The 22,076-nt window shown below is 48.8% G+C and overlaps 11 protein-coding genes across 11 annotated transcripts; 4 read left to right on the forward strand and 7 right to left on the reverse strand.

The window, feature by feature from the left end:
- Nucleotides 1–153: 153 nt before the first annotated feature.
- Nucleotides 154–1,022, reverse strand: FPRO_06215 (uncharacterized protein; the record flags this gene model as incomplete). Its single annotated transcript, XM_031228896.1, has 3 exons — nucleotides 154–263; nucleotides 580–717; nucleotides 908–1,022. 3 exons carry the CDS (start codon nucleotides 1,020–1,022, stop codon nucleotides 154–156), a joined length of 363 nt encoding a protein of 120 aa, XP_031079187.1.
- A 321-nt stretch (nucleotides 1,023–1,343) lies between these two features.
- FPRO_06214 (putative glucan 1,4-alpha-glucosidase) lies at nucleotides 1,344–3,618 on the forward strand (the record flags this gene model as incomplete). The annotated part of the gene is made up of 6 exons (XM_031228897.1): nucleotides 1,344–1,662; nucleotides 1,717–1,938; nucleotides 1,998–2,145; nucleotides 2,193–2,266; nucleotides 2,322–2,453; nucleotides 2,507–3,618. The coding sequence occupies 6 exons, from the start codon at nucleotides 1,344–1,346 to the stop codon at nucleotides 3,616–3,618; spliced, it is 2,007 nt and encodes a 668-aa protein (XP_031079188.1).
- Nucleotides 3,619–4,249: 631 nt separating this feature from the next.
- FPRO_06213 (putative transport vesicle fusion protein SEC17) lies at nucleotides 4,250–5,317 on the reverse strand (the record flags this gene model as incomplete). The annotated part of the gene is made up of 4 exons (XM_031228898.1): nucleotides 4,250–4,667; nucleotides 4,725–5,031; nucleotides 5,090–5,213; nucleotides 5,285–5,317. The coding sequence occupies 4 exons, from the start codon at nucleotides 5,315–5,317 to the stop codon at nucleotides 4,250–4,252; spliced, it is 882 nt and encodes a 293-aa protein (XP_031079189.1).
- A 413-nt stretch (nucleotides 5,318–5,730) lies between these two features.
- FPRO_06212 (uncharacterized protein) lies at nucleotides 5,731–6,303 on the forward strand (the record flags this gene model as incomplete). The annotated part of the gene is made up of 1 exon (XM_031228899.1): nucleotides 5,731–6,303. The coding sequence occupies one exon, from the start codon at nucleotides 5,731–5,733 to the stop codon at nucleotides 6,301–6,303; it is 573 nt and encodes a 190-aa protein (XP_031079190.1).
- Nucleotides 6,304–6,569: 266 nt separating this feature from the next.
- Nucleotides 6,570–7,097, reverse strand: FPRO_06211 (uncharacterized protein; the record flags this gene model as incomplete). Its single annotated transcript, XM_031228900.1, has 2 exons — nucleotides 6,570–6,841; nucleotides 6,899–7,097. The coding sequence occupies 2 exons, from the start codon at nucleotides 7,095–7,097 to the stop codon at nucleotides 6,570–6,572; spliced, it is 471 nt and encodes a 156-aa protein (XP_031079191.1).
- Nucleotides 7,098–7,752: 655 nt separating this feature from the next.
- Nucleotides 7,753–9,971, reverse strand: FPRO_06210 (uncharacterized protein; the record flags this gene model as incomplete). Its single annotated transcript, XM_031228901.1, has 2 exons — nucleotides 7,753–9,404; nucleotides 9,458–9,971. 2 exons carry the CDS (start codon nucleotides 9,969–9,971, stop codon nucleotides 7,753–7,755), a joined length of 2,166 nt encoding a protein of 721 aa, XP_031079192.1.
- A 328-nt stretch (nucleotides 9,972–10,299) lies between these two features.
- FPRO_06209 (uncharacterized protein) lies at nucleotides 10,300–11,076 on the forward strand (the record flags this gene model as incomplete). Its single annotated transcript, XM_031228902.1, has 3 exons — nucleotides 10,300–10,338; nucleotides 10,452–10,558; nucleotides 10,611–11,076. 3 exons carry the CDS (start codon nucleotides 10,300–10,302, stop codon nucleotides 11,074–11,076), a joined length of 612 nt encoding a protein of 203 aa, XP_031079193.1.
- A 364-nt stretch (nucleotides 11,077–11,440) lies between these two features.
- Nucleotides 11,441–15,163, reverse strand: FPRO_06208 (uncharacterized protein; the record flags this gene model as incomplete). The annotated part of the gene is made up of 3 exons (XM_031228903.1): nucleotides 11,441–12,363; nucleotides 12,412–14,487; nucleotides 14,536–15,163. 3 exons carry the CDS (start codon nucleotides 15,161–15,163, stop codon nucleotides 11,441–11,443), a joined length of 3,627 nt encoding a protein of 1,208 aa, XP_031079194.1.
- A 1,746-nt stretch (nucleotides 15,164–16,909) lies between these two features.
- Nucleotides 16,910–17,829, reverse strand: FPRO_06207 (uncharacterized protein; the record flags this gene model as incomplete). The annotated part of the gene is made up of 2 exons (XM_031228904.1): nucleotides 16,910–17,597; nucleotides 17,651–17,829. 2 exons carry the CDS (start codon nucleotides 17,827–17,829, stop codon nucleotides 16,910–16,912), a joined length of 867 nt encoding a protein of 288 aa, XP_031079195.1.
- A 2,074-nt stretch (nucleotides 17,830–19,903) lies between these two features.
- Nucleotides 19,904–20,572, reverse strand: FPRO_06206 (putative 40s ribosomal protein s10-b; the record flags this gene model as incomplete). Its single annotated transcript, XM_031228906.1, has 3 exons — nucleotides 19,904–19,949; nucleotides 20,008–20,420; nucleotides 20,534–20,572. The coding sequence occupies 3 exons, from the start codon at nucleotides 20,570–20,572 to the stop codon at nucleotides 19,904–19,906; spliced, it is 498 nt and encodes a 165-aa protein (XP_031079196.1).
- Nucleotides 20,573–20,948: 376 nt separating this feature from the next.
- Nucleotides 20,949–21,797, forward strand: FPRO_06205 (uncharacterized protein; the record flags this gene model as incomplete). The annotated part of the gene is made up of 1 exon (XM_031228907.1): nucleotides 20,949–21,797. The coding sequence occupies one exon, from the start codon at nucleotides 20,949–20,951 to the stop codon at nucleotides 21,795–21,797; it is 849 nt and encodes a 282-aa protein (XP_031079197.1).
- Between the last annotated feature and the right edge of the window lie 279 nt (nucleotides 21,798–22,076).

The following is a 22,076-nucleotide window of genomic DNA, read 5'->3' on the forward strand; positions in this document are numbered from 1 at the left end:
CTAGAAGAATCTTGCGCAATTCGTGATGTCCGTATAATTCCATATATATATGTATGTCGCGATATACCAGAGACAGGCAGTCAAACTTTTATTTTTTTAAGCGGACCCTAACCTAGGTGGGCTAATGTCAGGTTGCCGAGCAACAAAAGCGATTCAACGCTTGGCTTTGGTCGTTGCTGATCCCCCCAGTATCTTGCCGTTGACAGCTAGAGCCTCTTCCTGATGGCTTCGGCTTTGATCCTGAATCTGGGGATCAAGTCCACCTCATGACAAAGTAACAAGCATCATTTCACGATCTGCGGCCCGTCTTCGGAGCATGGTACCAAGATTCGACTAGATCGCATAATGACGGCGGAGTGTCCTGTTGTCAGGTCTGATGCGACGTTTGTGGACCAATAACGCAGCCGCAGGGTAGGCGTGTTTCTGTAAATGAAGTTGAATCGAAATGAGATATCATGTCACAACAGTCGATAACCGAGGATAACATGTACTGTGTGTGCAGCCTGCATAAATGCATACATAGACATGAAGGCTGCGTTGCACTCGGCGCTTTGTTCCAGGCTACTACTCGGTACTCACTAATCATCCGTCCACTACCGACGCCTCCATCCGGGGTGACCTGTCTAGTCTGGGGTTTGAGAATTTGAGCATCACGAGAGAGTCTGGGGAAGGGGGCGGAATGAAGCGAGAGCCCACAGCTCGGCTTGCATGTGAAGACTGTCTATGAGTGGTCATGGATGTTATGCTATATGCATGTATTACAGGGGGGACGATTGTCCTCCTACCTATTGGGAGCTACTCCGGAGTCAGTCGTGCCATGGAGGTTGTCCAAGCTACTACCCCACACTATGAGTTGGAGACTTTCTGTCAGTGAAATCATACATTATTAATTTGGGGTAAAAGTCACAGGAGCTCAAATCAGCTGGTGCATGTGAATACCCGGGTGCATAGCTATTCTCAGAAGTCAAGTTGACAATGAAACTCCAAATCATCATTATCCCCCAAGAGGCATCTGAAGCCATCGTGAGCTGATGAGCATGTTCAAATGAGTATGACCTCAACAAAGCATAACAAGCCGAGGTGATATCAAATGCAAAACAACACCACCTCCCGGGGACTGCAGCAGACTAATTGTAATCAACTCGGCCTCATTCTAATTATTCGGGCCTTTGAACCACACCGCACTATCCCCCAAAAGCCTGCGTCCGTTGTTCACCAACTCTACAGCTTGCTTCCGCACTTCCATATTCGGTATCTAACAACTAGACCCTTGACAAGCTCAGTTCATCTATTACGGGGTTTCTGTAACAGTCGGGATGCCGGCTCTCTATAAAACCTTCACGATGGACCTTGTACCTGTTGGTGATCCAGTCCCATCAGTTTCGATCAACTCTACAGCCTCTCTGATACAGCCCATCATGTACTTTGTGTCTTCTGCCTTTCTTCTCGGCTCATTCGCTCTCCAAAGCGTCTTGGGCCGACCAGCCTTCGATGAGAGGAGTCTCGTACAAGAGAGACAGTCTTCGGTCGACTCCTTTATCAAGTCTGAGAGCTCAGTTGCCATTGAGCAACTCCTCTGCAATATCGGCTCCGATGGCTGCAACTCCAAGAATGTAGCCACTGGTATTGTCATTGCCTCTCCAGACACACAGGATCCTGACTGTAAGTCGATGACATAGCCAACCTGAGCAAAAGACGCTTCCTAACATACGCTAGACTTTTACACCTGGACTCGAGATGCTGCTCTAGTCTTCAAGTACGTCGTCGATAGGTTCATCAACCAATATGATGCTGGCTTGCAGAGGAAGGTCCAAGAGTATATCGCCTCCCAAGCCAAGCTCCAGGGTGTTTCCAACCCTTCTGGATCGCTTTCGGATGGCTCAGGTCTAGGAGAGGCCAAGTTCAACGTCGACATGAGTGCCTTCACTGGCGGCTGGGGTGAGTATTCGTGTTTTTTGGCGCCCCTACATGAGAACAGTTGACTAAAGGTTGTCAAGGTCGACCTCAGCGAGATGGTCCAGCTCTGCGTGCGACTGCTATGATCACCTATGCCAACTGGCTGATTGCCAACGGGTACACCTCCACAGCTAACGACATCGTGTGGCCTGTTGTTCGCAACGATCTCAACTACGTGGCTCAATATTGGTCAGTGATGCAGCAGCCTTCACTGGAGCCAGTTCTGACCGTCATAGGAACCAAACCGGATTTGACTTGTGGGAAGAGGTCAAGGGCAGTTCGTTCTTTACAACTGGTTCCCAGTATCGAGGTTAGTTTGCTAGATGATTTACCAGTAAGACGATGTACTCACTCGCATTTTGAAGCTCTCATTGAAGGTGCCGCTCTGGCCAAGAAGCTCGGCAAGTCAGGAGACAACTACTCCAACATCGCTCCCCAGGCTCTCTGCTTCTTGCAGACCTACTGGATCTCCTCCGGCAAATACGTCGACTCTAACAGTAAGTAATAAACTAGCTGGACTCTCAGTTATCATAACCACTGACCCCTATAGTCAATGTCAACGATGGCCGCACTGGCAAGGACGCCAACAGTATTCTGTCGTCCATCCACAATTTCGACCCTGTTCTGAACTGCGATCCCGCCACCTTCCAGCCATGCAGCGACAAGGCCCTTGCCAACCACAAGGCGGTTACTGACTCTTTCCGCTCATGGAACATCAACAAGGGTATCTCTCAAGGCTCAGCTGTCGCCGTTGGACGATACGTCGAAGATGTCTACTACAATGGCAACCCCTGGTACCTCGCTACACTTGCGGCTGCAGAGCAACTCTACGATGCCATTTATGTCTGGAAGCAGCAGGGATCTATCACCGTGTCGGACGTCTCCCTTTCGTTCTTCAAGGACCTCGTCTCTTCCATCTCTACCGGAACCTACGCCAGCGACTCTGCCACCTTCAAGAGCATCACTGACGCCGTCTCCAAGTATGCTGATGGGTATGTTGCTATCGTTGCAAAGTATGTCGGCACAGATGGCCACCTGGCAGAGCAGTTTGACAAGAATGACGGCCATCCTCTTTCTGCCACAGACTTGACTTGGTCATATGCCGCTTTCCTCTCAGCTGCTGATCGTCGAGCTGGTGTTATTCCTCCTTCTTGGGCTGGCAGCGTGGCTGCTGTTCCCAACCAATGCGGTACCAATACTGTTGCTGGCTCATACTCATCGGCCACTGCAACTTCGTTCCCGGCATCGCAAACACCCAAGGGTGGTGTGCCCACTCCAACTGGCACCCAGACTTCCACTTCCACTTCCACTTCCAGCTCGTCCACTAGCACCAGTTGCCCTACTGCAACCTCTGTAGCTGTCACTTTCGAAGAGGTTGTCACCACCAACTTTGGTGATACAATCAAGATCGTTGGCAACATCGCTGCTCTCGGTAATTGGGACACATCAAAGGCTGTTGCCTTGAGCGCCTCGGACTATACCTCCTCGAACCCTGTGTGGAAGACCACCATTTCCCTAACTGCAGGACAGTCTATCCAGTATAAGTACATTAACATCAAAAAGGATGGCTCTCTCACCTGGGAGAAGGACCCCAACCGTACCTACACTGTTCCCAAGACATGCGCCACAAAGGCTACACAGTCTGACAAGTGGCAGTCTTAAGATGATGCCTTTGTTCTATATGCCTTGAGGGTTATTTCGATACATTGATAGGCAGAGTTGGAATCCGACTTAGATTATTACTTTGACAGGGCTGGGAGTGAAATGCAATGAGTTTGATGACGAAAACGAAGGATACGTGTTTGGAGGTAGCAAGTCTGATAATAACACATGTGCTGTTACATATGTTTATTGAGTTCCGTGGTTTGTTTTACCATGCTTCTCCTGGCCCGAGTATCGATCATTGATTTGAACATCCAATGTGATCTCAAGCAAGGATTCCTCGCACATCTCTGGCTGAAGCAGATTGGCGCATGACTTTGTATGTACGACTGTGGAGTGTCATGCTGTGAATGCTCACTTCGTTAATGATTCACTGAGATACCAACTCAGTCTATGACGAGCTTGCTTTGATATTCACAACAGTCATGTTAACTCTAAGCCTAACATTAGCAACTGTGACTCCACCCCTCATGAGGAGACACGAGTGCATCTCAAGTCACTACCCATCTCTTCGACCATGATGTCAATAGCAAAATCCCGAGCACTTTCTGGAATTTTCTGATTGTGATATATCCCAATACCTCCTGTAGTCACTCATGTGCCAATTTCTTTCATTCCATTGACAGCTCCTCTACGCAAACTCTTCATCCTCTTCCTCCTCAATCTGGTTTTTCACTCGCACCAAGATCGTCGTCTTCCACTTATCCAACTTGCTGATCTGGTCGAACTGATACAGCCTGTCGGTAAACTGCTCCTGGCTCTTGGCCTCGATGGCCTCGCAGAGGTCAGTCAAAAGCTGATGCTCACGCTGTGCACCAAATGAGGGATCCATATCGCGATACTTCTCCAGGGCTCGCTGAGCAGCGACCAGATCGCCACTAGCCAGATGGCAGATACCTGCCTTGAGCAAGTAGTCCTTGACGCTGTACTTCATGAGGTTGTTGTTGATTGATTGCTCAGCCACTCTCTCGTATTTCTCGATGGCCTTGTAGTAGTCGCCCTCGATAGCAGCCACGTCGGCCACCTTCAGCCATAGCTTGTTGGCAAGACTGTCAATATCCATAAGTAGATGTAAAACGCCGATGTGGTTGTGATATCCAACTTACGCTGCCGCATTATCGCCCTCATACCAGGTAGCAGCGAGTTCGTAGCACTCGATAGCGCTCTTGGCATCGCCGAGTTCCAGCTCGTACAGCTCGCCGAGATTTTCCTTGTGGGAAGCTGCGCGGCGGAAATTACCCTTGGCGCAGTATCGATCGACAGCGACGTTCAGGCATCGCGCAGCAGCCTGGGGGTCGTCTTTGCGGTAGGCCTTGAAGGCATCCACTAGGGTGTTGGCAGCGTCATCGGGTTCCTTCAGCTTGTCGGTTTGAACTTGGGCGGCCTGTTCAAAAGCCTTTCCGGCTTCGAGCACTAGATGTCGGAAGTGTCAGCTTCGGTTTCACAACGAAACAAAGCGGTAAAGGCGTACTCTGTTGCTGCATCTTGAAGGCATTGGCGGCTTGAGTGAAGAGATCAGCGGCCTCTTGATACTTCTCCTCTCGTCCACCAAAGAAGCTGAAGCCGCCGCCGGCACTCTGAAGCTGCTTCTGAGCCTGAAAGTTGCGGAGTGTCAGCACAACTGCAAAGCAACAGCCAATACAAAGCGGGGGAGGGGTCACGAAACCTTTTGGAGAAGAGCTCTTGGGTCTTGAGCCATGATTGTGATATTCGTGAAAGGGGTATCAAGGAAGAGTTGGGAGGAGAAACAGAAAGAGAAAAGAGAAAAACACCACGTTCTAGGTTATCACGAGTTGGCTTTAAGTTGTATGTAAGTAAAGATGGCGAGTACCTCGACTTGCGGCGCGGACGGCGGCTGAGCTATGACGACGGTTGCTTGAGCCACAGAGAGACACCCCCAGTGGGCTAGGTAGGTAGTAGGTAGCTGGGGTCTTTTTAGTGGGCCCCCGTTGTCACATTGAAGATCTAGGTTAAGACGGATCAAAGGTATCTTGGATATATATCCATCACAAGACTCTATTGACAGATCGCCTTAGGTACGCAGAGAGAAAACCTTGATCGAGAGTCAGCAGTTATTATATCCATATCGACAGATCAGGCCAGCTACGCATCATGACGATCTGCACATCCTGTCGTATCGCCCTTCAGCGCAGCATCACACATTCTACAAGACTTTTGACAACTCGGTTTATAACAACAAACTCGTCTACCGCCGCCTCGATCCTCGAGAAACACACCTGGTCCGTTAGAAGCCTTCTACCATCCTCGCCAAGTTCAGCCCCTGCAGAAAAGATCACGCCCTCCCAATTACACCACCTCCTCCGCCTCTCAGCCCTACCGTTGCCAACTACACCCGAAGACGAAGTTGCCATGATCAACACCCTCCAGAGCCAATTGCAGTTCGTCCGCGCCGTGCAGCGTGTGGACACAACCGGGGTTGAACCCTTACGGGCGATCCGTGATGAGACCACAGAGGCTCGACAAGAGGTGACCATTGGACTTGCTGAATTGCAAGAAGCTCTGGATAAGGAGGTTCGTATAGGGCATTATCAAAGGGCGAGGAGGGTTAGAGAGACGATTGAGTCTGAGGCAGAGAAGTGGGATGCCCTTAAGACGGCTGGCAAAACAGCTGGAAGATATTTCGTGGTTGAGAGCGGGAAGAATGATGTGGAGGGTGCTGAGTGACTGCGATACACGATTCGCAAGACAGCTACCTTGTATAAGTGCCCTCCCAATGAGATACCCTTTTATAAATTAAATTCCCAAATGGAAGATCCTAAACCATACAATTCTGCCATCATGTTCGCTTGAACCTTGCCCAGATATCGCTATGCCACTAATAATCTTCACATACATATGCCCTAACTCACCAGTCTCTGTGCTCATATCATCATAATTAACGCTCATTTCGCATTGCCCTTTTTCTTCGACGGTCCGGCGTCCTCGTTGTTCTATGACTTGTTTTCCGACGGTCCATCCTTGGGTTTTGGCTTGGGGACCTTCTCGTACGCATTCGGACTCGGCGCCCTCTTCTCCTTTCCCGTTCCATTTCTCCGCCCACGTCCATGACTGTGCCCGTGTTCATGCCCACAGCTTTGGCGCTTCCCGCCCGCTGGTTGTGCTCCATCGCGGTCAGAGCCCGAGTCTGAATCTGAGTCTGAGTCGGACGAAGACTCGTCGCTGGACTCGTCGACGGCTTTCGGCTTATGGTAGATACAACACACTATTGAAATATGTGTTAGTATGTGGGCGTATGCTCGTATAAGATCATATTGCCCACCTTTTGAGCTCTTGCGTCCAAGACCTTCATTGTCAACTACGTCCTCTGCCCACTGTACGGATCGCCCATTGGACGCATGAGCGCCTCGAAGTCTCAGGATCTGAGGCGCTTGTTCTCTTGTTTCTGGTGTTTGCGCCGGGGTTTCGGTTTGTGTTTGTGAGGGCGCTGGTGCGCTTCGTTGCTGTTGCCGTTGCGACATGACCGTCTCGAGGTGATGTGATATTCGATGTAGCTATAGTACGAGCGACTGTTTGTTTCCTTTGACAGGGTTTTCGGGGAGAAAGTAATCTCTCCCGGAGGATGTGGTGTTGTCTCGTTAATAATGTTGTCACGCGCTTGTTGATGGAATCGTATGGCAAATAAATGATTTGCCTTACCTAGTAGTATCAACATTTAGTTGTAAAGATAAGATACGTACCTCTTTTCACGTCACGACTTGCCGGATTGATTAGCCAATCATTGGATGCGAGCTCCCATTCACAAATCTCTACCATGCTGTATTAAAAACAACTTAACTACCTATCCACGTCCTTTTAAGGAATCTTCTTTTCGATCCTATGGTTATGAAAGAACTGACCTGGTAAAAGGAACACTGCTATTTTTCAATGCTAGAGTACAACTTTGACACTACAACTACACAAGATGATCGTCCACACATGTTAAACGGTCGAGCAAATCAGTCAGGATGAACTCTTTCTGCTAAGTCTCATAGTTCTCCTGCAGTTCTACAATACACAGTTCTGAGATATAATCTATAGTTGGGGTGATATACAATTGACATGGTAATGCCACCATCATCGTCTACTCATTCATCATACAGCCTTAAATCGTACAGAATCCACCCAAGATAGAGCTCAGTTGATCGCAGTTCTCTTCTCGGCTTTGTCTTTCTTCTTAGCACCCTTCATACTTCTTCGCGGTCGACTCCTCTTGTGCTCTGGCAATACACGAGGCTTGTTATGCAACCATCCTTGGATCGGTTGACGAGAGCCAATGAATCGCCCCTCAGGACTGAAGACATCAACTGCTGGCCAGCCAGTTTCTATCGCAGGCTCAGGCGCAGGCTTAGGCTCCTTACGCCTCTTTACCACCGGAGTTCCTGCATCTATTCGCAGAGCCCTCATGGCTGCAAAAGGATCAGACGTGTCGAGCTGCTTCGGCTTGGCCTCTTGCTCGAATCGGGGTTGTTGGTCTGGAAATACCTTCATAGCGACATCCTGTGCGCGGACTTGTGCAACAAGCTCAACATAGCCCACACCCTCGATGAGGATGTCTGTCGACAACACTCGGAAAGGAAGCCTATCGACGTTTAACCCAATCGCATTCTTCCGTGTAAGAGGGCCAGCTCTTTGTCTGGTGACGTCGTGAGACAGCTTAAATGTTCCAGCATGCTTCATCTTGCCCCCAATTCCAGGAAGCATGATACTTGGTACACCGATGGATTCCCGTGTCTGCTCCTGGAACGCGATGGCCTTCTCAGTCTGAGTGAGGTGCTCCTCCAGAGGCGTAAAGTTGTATGCCAGAAAAACCAAGCCCGGGTTCTTTGGTGTGATGCGAATGAGACCTCCTCCTAGTATGAGGGACTTGCCAGGCGTCATTGAAATCTGTTCAGGCACAATGCGCTTCTTCATAATCATCGACTGACGGCACTCCTCCTTCACAAACAAGTCAAGGTCGCTTCGTGCCAAGCCAGGAAGGTCGATCAATTCGCCTTTTCCGTTTCCAAAAGGTACTCGAATTGGGGATGCTGTTGTGCCAGGGAGTGAGGATACCAGAGGCATATCAGGATAGTTCTGAGCCGGCTGAGGGGGCGGAAGCAATTCCCCAACATCGACGTCTCGCTCTCCAACTTGTTCGGCATATATTGATTCCGCACTGACGCTATCCCGAGGATATGTCGATACTGATGCCCTCCCGGCTTCCTTGCTTGGCCCCATTCTGCCTTTGGGATAGACAGCCTCAAAGAGCTGACTTTTGCCCACGTTGACCTTTCCAACCATCCACCCGGCACCGCCGCGCTGCCAGATATCTTCTCTAACCTCCGTGCACCACCAAGCACGCTTTGCGCTAACGCATCGGACATTGCCAAGACGAACCCTACCTCCAAGTCGGCCGAGAGCATCTCGTAGTACCTCACGAAGGTAGGGCATCATTGAGTCCACAATCTCTTTCGTAGGACCAAGAAGATCGCCGCGAGTGATGATAAAACTCAGTTCTGTCTTGCGATCATTCTGGTACTTGCCCGCTCGTGATCTTCGATTGCGCGTCCTGATGGGAATGTCGCCGAGGAGAACATTAAGTCGAGGGATGAGCGACATGGGAAAATCGGCAGCATCTATGACATGATATATGTGATTGTACTTGTGCGGCGATTCCTCGATGGTTTCGCGCAAGGACTCAACGGTGGGATGGAACATAGCAACCTTTGCTGTGTCGCTCGAGGTGCTATAATGTTGTAAATTGTGGCATCGATCGCATACAGGCTGTTTATCTTGGGACAGTGGCTCTTTTAACTCGTTAGCTTCTGCATGGTTTGTAGTAAGAGAGTTGGAGGCGTACTCGGAGCGATATCCCCCCCCTTCTCAGCTCCAGTTACCAAGAGAGAGGGATCCAGGCCAAGAGCTTCCAGCTGGTCAGGGTCTAAGGATTTGAGAACCTCATCGACAACTCCATCTTCCTGGCTCGCTGTATGCTGACGCTCAAAAGCCTTTGGGTTCAACCACTTCTTTACTCTTTTGCTCTCGGGGTCGAAATAGCCCAGCATTTGCGGATCGCTCGTCTGCGTAAAGGCACCGCATCCTGTGCAGTTCAATGGTAAGCGCCTCTTAGGAGTCTCAAGGCCCAGAGATGAGCTTTCGCTTGTCGTGATTGGTACATCTTGGACTGTCGTTTCGGTATGATTAAGTCGTCGAGTATAGATCGGAGTTGGTAAAGGCGTCACTTTCCGTGTTCTGTGAAATCGACTCGAAGCTCCAACGGCCGGACATAAGAATAAAGGAACACTCGACGAAGCAGATGCTTCACCGATACTAAGAGCCCGGTTTATCCATCGAGCTGACAATGCGCGATGCATTGCGTTGTTTCTATGGTGAAGAAACGAATTCGGGTTGTCGCAACTAAAAATGTTGGACTTACACAGATTACCTATCCCAAAAATTTCCTAGGAAATCGTAGCTTTGTTAGCCTCCACCAAGTGGCATCCATCCATTATGAACCCCCACCAGCCAGTTCGGGTCAACGCTCGGCCCGCAGCCTCGAGCACAGCGTTAGCCTTTGGGCAGGGGTCTACGATTTTCTGGGCCTAGAGTCGTCGACTTTTTGAAGCATTGCGACCACGGAACTGGTTCGATTCTGAAGAGACGTTTGCGACCTTTGTAGTTTAAAGGTTTGCGCAGTCCAAGATGAGGTCTCTCGGTGAACGTTTCAACAAGCTTCGCGCTGTAAGTCAATTCCCGGGGTTCGCGTCTTAAGGATGTGGCTGACAATTAACATAGAAGGTAGATATCTCTCCCACAAACGACGATCCGCGATCCATTGCTCACGACTGAATCAGATCATTTCCTTAAGATGCGGCCCGGGCGCAGCAATCCTCCCCCCAGAGGTGACCAGAATACATATGGACTTTGCAACGAGCTTCAAGAACGGCCATATGGGCGCCAAGTTAGTCCATATATCAAGGTCTCTGGCACATCAACTAATACACCAAAAACAGAAAGTTCTGGCGTGAGAACCTCCCCCGACTAAAATACCATAATCCCTCAGTTCCTATGATCGTCAATCGTCACAGTCGGAACAACAAGAAGCCTACAATCTCTATCTATCTCCGCAAACCCGACGCTTCAACTCCCGCACCAGCTACTCGTTCCCAGCCCTCCTCATCACGCAATAACATGTCCAAGGCCACACCACCGGACGCCGATGAGAAGATTATTACCGTCGATATGACTGAGAAACACTCCTCTCACATTCTTGAATACGTACTTGCCGAGACCCGTGCTGTCCCCATCAAACCCACCAAGGAGGAGATCCGTGAATTGCAGGAGTTGGACGCCATGGCCAGACAAGCCGAGGTTGACCGAGCACGTATGAGGAGCTTACGTGAGGAGAAGAAACGCGAGGAGGATATGCTGAAGCGAGCCCGGGCTGCTGGCGGTGTTGCTGAGGAAGAGGATTCGTAAAAAGGCTTGGAATGACAGAGAACCATAACGATGCTGTACAATAAATGTGTATTAACGAATGCCACATATCTGGCAAGTGTACAAGTTGGAAATTTAGGAAGTCCCACCACCTTCTGCTTGAACTCCTACGCTGGTCAGTAAATGGATTGTTGGGGTGCCGCACACGTACAACGTACATTTCAATGTTGAAGAACTGCGATTCTCCCCTAGAATCTCTTGTAGACAAACAAATTCAGTTTCTAATTGCACCTTGACAGGTCCTGTATATAGATCTACACTCCCGAGAAAAAAAAACCTTGAACTACCTATCAAAACTCCGTAAATGAAATGAATGCTTATTCGTAAGTTCATCAACTGTACCATTTTACTTTATCCCAAAGCCCTCGCTTTCATGAACAGCAGTCCATAGCAACTTCTCTAACCTTTCTTTTGACTTGTATCGTGACAGAGATAGCATGTTGAAGCACGTACGAGCAATAGGGAACCTGCCTTCATCCTCACCAAGGCAGGATATCTTAATCGGCAGTACAGCCGCACCCATAGCAGGAATTCGATCGCTACCAGTGATGAACAGCAGTAGTTTCCGTTGATCTTGAGATGTTGCCGCCTGAAATGTCTCCCAGAACCAGTCAATGACGGGCTCGGAACCATCTGGCCTTTTGATTCCCCAGTTATCGTATTCAGCGACCCCCCTTAGCGAGTTGATGTCAAGTGCTTCGTCAGAGCCTCGTACAAGGAGTTCAATCTCTTCTGGCCTAAAGAGAGACAGAGCATTACCTCCACATACAGTGTAGAAACCTCGTTTGAAGGGTTCGAACTGTCTCGTCACAGACACATCGATTATGTGCCGCACGTAAAGGTCCACGTATTCTCGACGGTTGCTGTTAGTGACAGGAATGCGTTCGCCTCCAGGGCAAAGGGGAACCTGCACCTGAGTACCATATTTATCCACATCAATAACGAAATCGAGACAGAAGGTTTCTTCCACATTGCCTTCATATTCTAGCAACTGTCGTAATCCTCGAGCTAGTCGAGGCCGGTATTCTGCTAGGTCTTCCAGGTTATAACGCATAGGGGGTTTTGGATGAGCTGATGCTCCTGTACCGTGTGTTGGAGCCGATGCAATGAGTTTTCGAAATGCAAAAGGAGGCAGGGCCACATCCAGAATGGTCGAGTTGTATATAGCAAGTCCCATCACGACTCCGACCAAGAAGAACTGATCGGAGGTTTCAAAAGCGTTCGGATTGAAATAGCAGAACTGAGAATCCTCGTCATAAAGGAAAAGTCCTATCCAGAGTCAGCAGGGCCCTGTTTCTGTTGGGCAATTCAGCTTACCATGGTCGGGGTTGAAAACTTCTCTGGCCAGAAGTAAAAACCACTCTTTCCGTAGACCACCAGCATCTACTCCCTCCTCACCACTAAAGGTAATACGAAGACCCTTTTTGATATCCTCGCTCCCACTTCCAATCACCTCGCTGACAGCTTTTAGACTGTCATCTACCAGACAATCTCGGCGAACATTTAATTCGAGGAACTGGTTGATAGCCTTGCGACTCATGATACTATCAAAAAAGGCGTCACGGGCTTTACTCTGCATCTGGCGACGAGCATCGTGCTCAAGAATATGGTTCTTGGCCCATATGCTTAAAAGGAATGGGTACTGGCAGAACGTGAACTTGCTCCTACGAGCCTCCCAATTCTCAAAGTCCGCAACTAAGTCAGTGTAGTCGATCATTGAATTGTAGAAGTCGCTCGTTGGTAGGATTTGTCCGTGAGAATGAACATTAGAACGACCCTCGGCCGAGCCCGACGGAGATTCTTCATTTCTCCGGCTGTGTGGCAAGTTATTCGCAGCGAAAAGGAGCGCCAAGACCCGCGAAGAAGCTCTAATCTGCCAATCTTCGGCATACATGATTGTCTTTTCAGGCTCCTTGGCCTTCTTCGACGAGTTTGCGCGGTTTATCTCATCGTAGAGGTAAGCTCCTGAGCGCCCTTCTTGCATTTGCGGTATCAGGCCAGCTGTGATGTCAACTTTCACCTCTTGCTTCTTTCCACTCTGCCGAATCATCCGATATGTTAAGAAACCAGATGCTAACTCTTTGGTGCGAATGAAGCGAGAAGGGTGATGTCTTGAAAACCAGGTTATCAACTGGTTATGGCATTCAGCCGACGAGTTTGATACTAAGCCCACTATGCGCTTGATGATGCCGGAGTGTTGCCCAGATAAAGGTCCGGATTCAGGGGTGCTGGCTTTTCTCTGCTGTATTGACCTTGGGCCAGAAGGCAAGCCTTTGTCGAATTGTAGAATCCCCCGAAACAATATTTCCTGTTCGTGAAGTAATGGGTTTTCTAAGATGATAAGGAGAAACCTCAAGTCTGCTGGATCCTTCAAGGGCCTTCCAGGTCTTTTTAGAAGCATTTCGGTTGCTTTAAGAAGAACTCGCCGAGCATGTTCTTGGCCCTGCAGTAGTTCCCGCTCCATTAATTGCAATTCTCGTTGAGAAGGGGTTAAGAAGGCCTTTCCTTGACACATCTCCTCGTAAATCGCAAACCATCCCTCAGCGGGATTCACAATAGTGGTGTACCATTTGATGAGATCGCCCCAGTTCATTTGCGGTGTCTTCGTGTTGACTGGCGCGCTTGAGAAACTCCGTTCCACACGGTTCGTCGACGGCCGTCGAGGCCGAGAGTCTTCTTGGTTGCCCATCCACCATGTCCCATTCTCAGCAAAGTCACCTAAAAGTAGTAACTTTGGATCGAGGTCGCATGATCCATCATCGAATTGCGGTGTAAACCGCTCCTCTCGTGGCTCACGCGCCGCATGGTTTCCTGAAGGCTCGCGACGATGCGCTCTCTGTTCACGAGGCTCACTAGGTAGCGTTGGCTTGCGGCGGGTCGATTCGCTTCTACATCTAATGGGCTGGCGGTGGGTATGTGTTAAGAATGATGAGTTAATACATTCGAATGAGCCAAAGCAGGCTACGATATAGTCTTCCAAAGCCTTGAATATCCTTTTCGGGTCACCATCAGACTGATCCGGCGATTTGCGTTGCTCTTTTGACTCGCCTTCTTGCAATATCTTACGTACTGGAGGTCTTTCGGTGTAAGAAGAAGAGAAGGATCGCATTGGCGTAGGGTTCGGCCGGGCGGGACTCGACAGTAGGGTCGGTTCCTCATCGAAGGCATAATGAGAAACTTGTATAGCAGGGGACTTGGATGAAGACGCTGCGTCCTGCTTGAAATCAAGGCTTTGGCCAACAGCCTGTATTCGGCTGCTAAATGACAACTTCGACGGCGGTTGTGGCGGCGCCTCGGTGGGAGGTTCAGGAATTGGATGCAACTTCTTAGAAAGGAAGGATTGTATCGATTGTTGAACCAGTCGGTTTGTCTGTTCGATCGAGATATGCGGACCTGCACCCATATTAGTGATTGTCCTCTTTCTCTTGCCTTTGCTCCTACCTCGAGTTGGGACAGACCGAGAGTGGTCCTGGCTTGCATCTCTACGCGACTTCGAACCATCATGATCTGCACTCAGAGGCTCCAAATCGTTGACCGTAGTACAGATCGTGCATTTGAACACCTTGAGCTCCCGCGGCCATCGTACTAACGAACCACATGTCATGCAGTTGCCCGTCGTAAAATCCTTACTTCCTACAGGACCGTTTCGAGTATGAGAAGGGTTTCGAGCTTGTGTCTTTGGTGCTTGTCGAGGCATTGCCGAGTCATCGTCTGCAAAACCCAGGTCAGGCGGTGGTGCGCCGACTGAGTTCTGCCTCTTTTTCTTGCTGCTGAAGAGGGAAGGAAAAGGCTGGCTCATAGAGCGCGTGTGCTGTGGTCGACGAGGTTTGGAAGATTGAGGCCGCGAGGGATGTAAATCAGACTCGTCGGAGCTGGAATCGGCGTTTGCATTGGAGAAGGATAACTCGAGGCGATTCCCGTTCGATGTATTTGGCAGATTCGTCGAGTAAAGCGCGGGCAATGTGGTAGGCGTGTGTAAGGCCGTATTGTGAATCCGACTGATGAGGTCACCGTTGGAGTTGGAGTTGTTGTTGGGTTGCGACCCACGACGACTCGGCCAAGGAGCCATTTCTAGGGAAGTTACTAAGGATTCAGGGCGGCGATCTCGTGCAAGTCACGAGACGCTTGGCGAGATAGGTAATATTCTGCAACTTTTGGATACTTGTTTGGAGGAAGGAAAGATATTGAATCAGAGTTTGAAACGTCTTTTGTTAGTCAAGCATGATGAACATGATCCAAAGTCAGCATGTTCCGAATGGGAGTTGACGCCAGCAGCAGACAAGCCCAGTTCAGCTCGGCGAAATCAGCCAAACAAACCCATGCTTTGTCCTTTGGCACCTAGTCTCCAATGGTGGGAGGAAGAAGAGTGAAATTTGGCCAACGAGTCTGCGGAAACAAAGCAATGAACGATGAGTGATGGATGGGTGCAGCTCAAGCCGTGGCTGTGGTTGGTGAAACAAGCCCGGTTTGTACGTATAGGCAGTCAGTGTTGATGAGTAAAGATCCAATATTAGGATTGGATCCAGTACCTTGTTTAGTCTATGAAACCCAACGACTGTAATAATAAATTGCATGCAACGTGCGGCCGCCGACTGTTGAGTTCCTGATCATCTTGGCCCATTTTGTCCTGACGGATTCATCGCAGATCCTTACATTTCCCCTTGTCTCTCAGACGTCTCCGCGATACCCAGAAATTTTGGGCTTTGAACTCCAATTGAATATCGTGTGTAGACGCCGAGAAGCAGGGGTTGATGAGAGGCTTGACGGATACGGGCAATACAGGGCTCCCAAGCAAAACTGGAGTTCCTGGCGGCCAGTGAGGACAATATGATTCAGGTGTTTAGCATGTCCTCTTTCACCGCAATGGGAAACATGAGTATCCTGCCTTTTTACCTATAGTACCTACCTACTCCGTAGTAGGTACAGGTTTGACAGGTGAGTGTACGTACTGTATCTTTTTTAAGACCTCGTATTATGTTAGTGGTTGGCTTCCTTAACCCGGTCCAATGATCGTGCAGCTAGTGACCGCATATGGGTTTAATAAATTGGATGCTGTGTTGCTCCCGTCTATTTCGTGTCTTTTTACCGCCGCAACAACCCAAGTTTGACTGCGTTGCAAATGTAACTAAGTTACTACGGTTATTTTTTTATTATTTTCTTCTTGATAGAATTCTTAATTACAGAATTATGACAGTGTCTAGGGATCCAAAAGAGATATACCGAAACGCGCCGTTCAGTTCATTCCACTGTCTCCAGCTGGGTCCCCGCAAACGAATCCATGTCTTTGGTGGTATCCGTAGACGCCGGCGGCCGAAGCCGGCTCTTAGTTATGGAAGCATCACCAGCAAGGCTGCTAAAGTGACCTCAGGGAGCAAGAAAACATCAGATTTGATATAAGGCATTAAAATAAGCTCAGCAAAAGATATACTACCTTGAACTTTACCCAAGCTTATACGAGGTTACCAAAGTCTTTTTGTCGTTTAGGATCGAAGTGCGTAAGTGAATGGTAGTGGAGCATTTATATGCAAGACACAATCGACATTGTGGGCTCACACTTGACAAGGGGCTCTTATCATGTACGAGAATTACAAAGAAAAGGTCATCTGAGCCTACAAGGTACCAAATTGTTGACAAAGCTCAGTCGTCTTGCAAAGGTAATGGAGGTAATTACCAATGTTGGTCAATCCATCGCCAACCCTGAAACTGGTAATCCGACTCTATTCCAATAGAACCCAACACAATATCCGGAACTAGGTCATATCTATATACAAGAAATCCAATCTCAAACCAATATCACCAAGGTACAAAGCGTGTATCAGCACCATAATATCTCCACGCATTTCGGTTCCAAGTCAACAGGGACATCAAGCTCTCTTATGGTCTCATTGAGCCATGACTTCTCTTTTGCTTCCACACCAACTCCAACAAGCCTGACTCTCTTTGAGGCTATCGCCCCATCTCGTGTTGTCCCATGCAGAGTGAGTTCAGTCTGGCTCGCGGCAATGTTGAGTTCACCTTTCAGCTCTGCCAATGTTTCATTATAGCCGTTTCGAAGCTCGAAAATACAAAATCCATGGTCAACTTCGATAGGGCCCGAGCAACTCAAGCTGAACACGATTGTCACATCACTACCCAAACGCGAAAGTTTCTTGACTGCTATTCTAGGCCCTCCAATCGCCTTGAGTGGCATGTCGAGACGAAGGTTGCATACAGACGAAGTACCAAGTGCTCTGACTGTGCAGTTGCGGTTGTAGAGTTGAAGACTGGTTTCATTGTCGACTATGATGCTCCGAATAAAGGCACAGTAGTTGGTATAGTCGGCGATCTCGATACGCTGTTCCTGGGCAACAAAGTTTGTCCCCCAGACACTCGTTTGGATTTGGGGTAACTTGATCCGTCCAAATATGGTCCCGTTGAATGATAATGATGCCTCTGTTGACATGATTGCGCTAGAGATCGTTCCTGTCCCAAATATGCGACCCTCAACAAAAAGATCGAAGGAGCTAAAGCATTGGCATCAGCAAGCCATAGCATAAATGGAGGGCGTTACGCTTACTCTTCAGTAGCATTGCTGATCTTGAATCGAGTGACTTCAAGCTTTGCAAGATCCAGCAGGTGCTGTACAATAGTATCCGCAATGCCTAAGGGTGTATAAGGTGGCCTTCTGTTACGGTTTTCAGAATCAAGGGCCGTCCGGGCATACTGTTTGAAGAGAGGAGAGCCGGAGATAATCATGACGGGCGCTAGGGTACCTAGGAAAGAAGACTCAGGACCGTGATCCTAAATGACAAAAACACTTAGGTAACTTAGCATAAGCTTAAGATACCTTTTGCTGAGTTTATTTTGGCACCCTATATCAAGGTGCGATGTTTCCTTGCTCCTCAAGGGGGCGGTTTGCTGCGGGCAACGATTACGAGATTACTTGACTGGTAAGTTTCAGAATCGACGTAAAGTTGAGGAACTACAAACGAATATGAAAAGCAATAGAAGGGAAAGATTCATGGGAATTGAAGCGACGGGGTTGAAGCTTGTGAGTTCATTGCATGTCTATGCGTCAGCTACAAGCGTATGGCAGATGTAAGCACTGTTCGATAAAGATTTGAACATGTACAAATCAAGGTCATCTCATATATATCCGAGATAGAATGTCAAGGCCTACTTGAATTCCGTTCGAAATATGATTACCTGCATGCAGATATCTGACTGTATGCCCGTCCCCATCCATAAACTCATGCTAAATGCTGAGGAGCAAGGCGCATAGATATAAACACCAATTCATTGCTGACATAAGACCAATTAGAAAACATTACTTAGTTCTTATTTTATTCTTCCCCTAATGGCAATGCCTAGACCCGGTTTCCTGTCAGCTTAGAGTTATGATCAGGTATGCACCTGTTGTGTCTGTTGCTGACCATAACACATCTAGGTTAAAATAGGCAGAAGCCATCTTCTTCAGACAAGATATTAGATATGTCTAGATTTATCAAGAAGTCTTACTAAAAAGAGTATTCGAAAGTTAGCAACACGTATACCTAAGTCAAAGTATTTGAGCAAGATAAACATGGTAACATGGTGTGGGTGGACTTGAGCTCACAATCTCTAATATTAACTACTGTGCCTATATCTTTCCTTGTTAAATCCCCTGGTCACTGTTTTTACTTCGACCAATGTTAAGCGCTTGGTCGTTCAGCATTCTATAACTCCTGGGATGCATATCAAGAGTGTTATGTCTGAAGAGAATCCGAATGGCGGGCAACATACTATCTGTTTCATTCAAGTACTCAAATTCTACATCGAATCCACGCATGTCTTCTTACTCTCCGCCGATGTGGCATGTATCAGGGCTGTAACAGAAGTCACTGACAACCAACGCTTCGGGGTAATAAAAAAGCATGCCTTTCAGCAATGAACTTACCACAGAGTGACTCTCATTCATTATATCGAGTAGCTTAGCCTGGTCGTCTTGGCCCCTTATTCCCCCAAACAGAGCAAATACGTTAACCTATAACGATGACAACTAAACGCACCAGGCAAGAAGCACATGTTCAGATCAGTACAATTACCTTCTATCAGATACCTCACGAATCAAGGGCTTGCCTCGATATATAGATCTTCCAAGCTACCCAATAGGTAGATAGGTATATTGACAAATCTTTGTGATCAGAGACCAAGATCCCACTACGTGATCTCATTATGATTCTGTCATATGTTGGCAGTGAGATAGTTGGCTTAGCCTGCCAGTAATTAATTTGATATCACTGACATATCCATTGATTTATCTCATATCTGAAGGACATGCTCATCTTTTCCTCCGAGAACAATTCCAGGCCTAGTATGGTGCGCTGTTGATAGGTAAGACATGAGATCCTCAGTCAAGCATTGAGTATAGCTCATTCGAGGGAATCCTTCCGAGCCACTAAGCTAGATCAAAGAGTCAAATAGCCACAAAATCACAATCATTACACGGCATAGCAGGAGTTCGGATTAGCGGCACGGATCGTTCATTCAGACGTGCCTCGGTGGGCGTTTGGCATAAACATAGAGGTCTCGTCTCACATCACTGAAAAGATTGACGTCTTCACGAATCTCCCGAGCAATTATCTCGTTTCGACGGCGGCAAACATTGACCCTGATGAAAATGATTCCGAGGTTCTAAAACCCTCAAACTCCCACGGTGTCCCCCACGCAACGCAACCCAGTCACACGAGCGAAACCCATGGTAGAAATTGCCCTCCATTTTTTTATGAGTACATGCCGATACCCTTCGAAATGCATCTCATTCGTGACCACCTAAAGGAAATGGGTTCGTTTAAGAAGGGGGAGCAGCACCACGTCCACGGCCAAAACCACCACGGCTGTATCAATTGTTAGCAATTCGTCCCGTGTCCATCAACTTCTCAAAGGCCAACTCACAACTGAGGAGCGAACTCGCCGGGAGCACCACCCTCCTTGCCCTCGCCAGCATCCCTTCGTCGGTATCCACCCTCACGGTCACCTCGGTCACCACCACGGCCACGGCCGAAAGGTCGTCGCTCGCGCTCACCCTCGCCGAGCATGCCACGGGGAGGAGCGTGCGATCGTTGTTGCTTGATGTGGGTAGCGGGAACGATCTCAGCGGGGAGGTGAAGCCATTCGCGGAGGTAGTCGAGACCCTCGGGGGTCAGGGTGTAGTAGTAGTATTGCCAAGAGAACTGGGTCTTGACATAGCCGCGAGAGTTGAGCGACTGCAGAGCCTTGATAACGAAAAGGTTCTTGGTGTCGATATCAGGGTGCTTGGGAAGGTTGAAGTCCTTCTGGGCGACGAGAACACCCTCGCGGAAGAGGTACTGCCGGGAAACTGTTAGTTATGTGCGCTATGATTTTGTGCTCTCTTCCGTAGCTCGCAATTCTCCGCCGTCGTCGTTGCGCAGAGCAGCTTGGTGAATGTGGTGGTTATTACCTCGTGGATCTTCTTGCGGTCGGCCTTGGGGATCAACATCGTGGCGGTATTTGCTGCTCGTCGGAAGGGTCGATGTTGGAAGGTGGCAGTTTAGGAGGGACGAAGACGACTTCTCAAAATGATAACTTTTGTGGGCGGAAACCCTACTAGAATTTGGGTAGCGAAGTGGGGTGGAGACGTGGTTGATCTGAGGCTTATTTCACGTGATGAGGACGACTGCGATGTGGCTGGTGCTTGTAGGTGTGGCAGTCGGGCAGTTGATGAAAGGCCCCGTTTATCTGCAAGGTGCAGGCCATTCCATTGCATGACAAACAGCCAAAGCGACGTCGAATCTTTGCGACAGGCCTTCTCAATCATTCATCACAACGGCCTCCACTATCTTTCAAACCGAATACATCCCATACCATACCATACTATGTCCCCTCGAAATGTGAACGTGCTGGTCACTAGCTTCGCTGGTCTAGGACTACCACCGACCCTCGTTCTTCCGCTGGCATCATCGACAACAGTTACAGAGCTGCGCGATCGCATAAATGATCGACTCCCGACGACTCAGTCAAGACTCATCCTCACCACACTATCCAACAAGCAACTTCCATCCTCATCAGACGCTCCCATCTCCAGCTATCTCTCGGCTGCCGACGATGAATTCCTTTCCTTGCGACTCGCGGCCCCCCTTTGTGGTGGCAAGGGTGGTTTCGGATCTCAACTTCGAGCCGCGGGTGGTCGCATGTCTTCGCGCAAAAAGAAGAGCCAAGAGGACCACGGATCTAGCCGAAACCTGGATGGGCGACGTCTGCGTACTGTAAATGAGGCTAAGGCTTTGGCTGAGTATCTAGCTATCAAGCCCGAGATGGAAAAGAAGGAGAAAGAGAAGCGCCGTGAGCGTTGGGAACAGATCGTTCAAATGTCCGAGCAGAAAGAAGCTGAGATTAAGTCGGGCAGTAAGAGTCGCCTTGATGGTCAGTGGGTCGAGGACAAGGAAGAGAGCAGCGAGCGAACTCGAGAGGCTGTTCTGGCTGCCATGAAGGCCGGTAACTACAAAGACAACTTGCTTGGCACATCTCACGACTCAAGCTCTACACAGCCAAGCAACGACCAATCCAGTTCAGATGAGGACAAGGGTACATCATCCGAGCAGTCAACGCCGCCCCCCACCGAGGGAGTCAAAGCCGATAAGGGCAAAGGCAAAGCTACGACATTCTTTGGATTCGATGAGGATGATGAATTTATGAGTTCAGATGATGAGGATGAGGGAAAATGATGGGTTCCATCAACATGATCGCCAAATTGGGGATTAGCCATTACGACTTGTACTAGCCAATCGCAACAGCCATGTTTTGGATTACCGAGCATGCGACCATGGAGTATTATTTGGGAATTTGAATTGCCAGCGCTTTTGTATGAGCCTCATATAGCTAAAATGATATCAATAATCTCATTCGACAATCTACCACTCAAGACTCGAGACGTCATCACAATGCGGAAAGCCAGGATTCAAAACACAACAGTCAATATTTGGGTTAGCTTTGAAAGCAATATC

The sequence above is a fragment of the Fusarium proliferatum genome, assembly GCF_900067095.1.
Source record: "Fusarium proliferatum ET1 genome assembly, contig: FPRO_scaffold003, whole genome shotgun sequence".
In the NCBI taxonomy this organism is placed as follows: domain Eukaryota; kingdom Fungi; phylum Ascomycota; class Sordariomycetes; order Hypocreales; family Nectriaceae; genus Fusarium; species Fusarium proliferatum.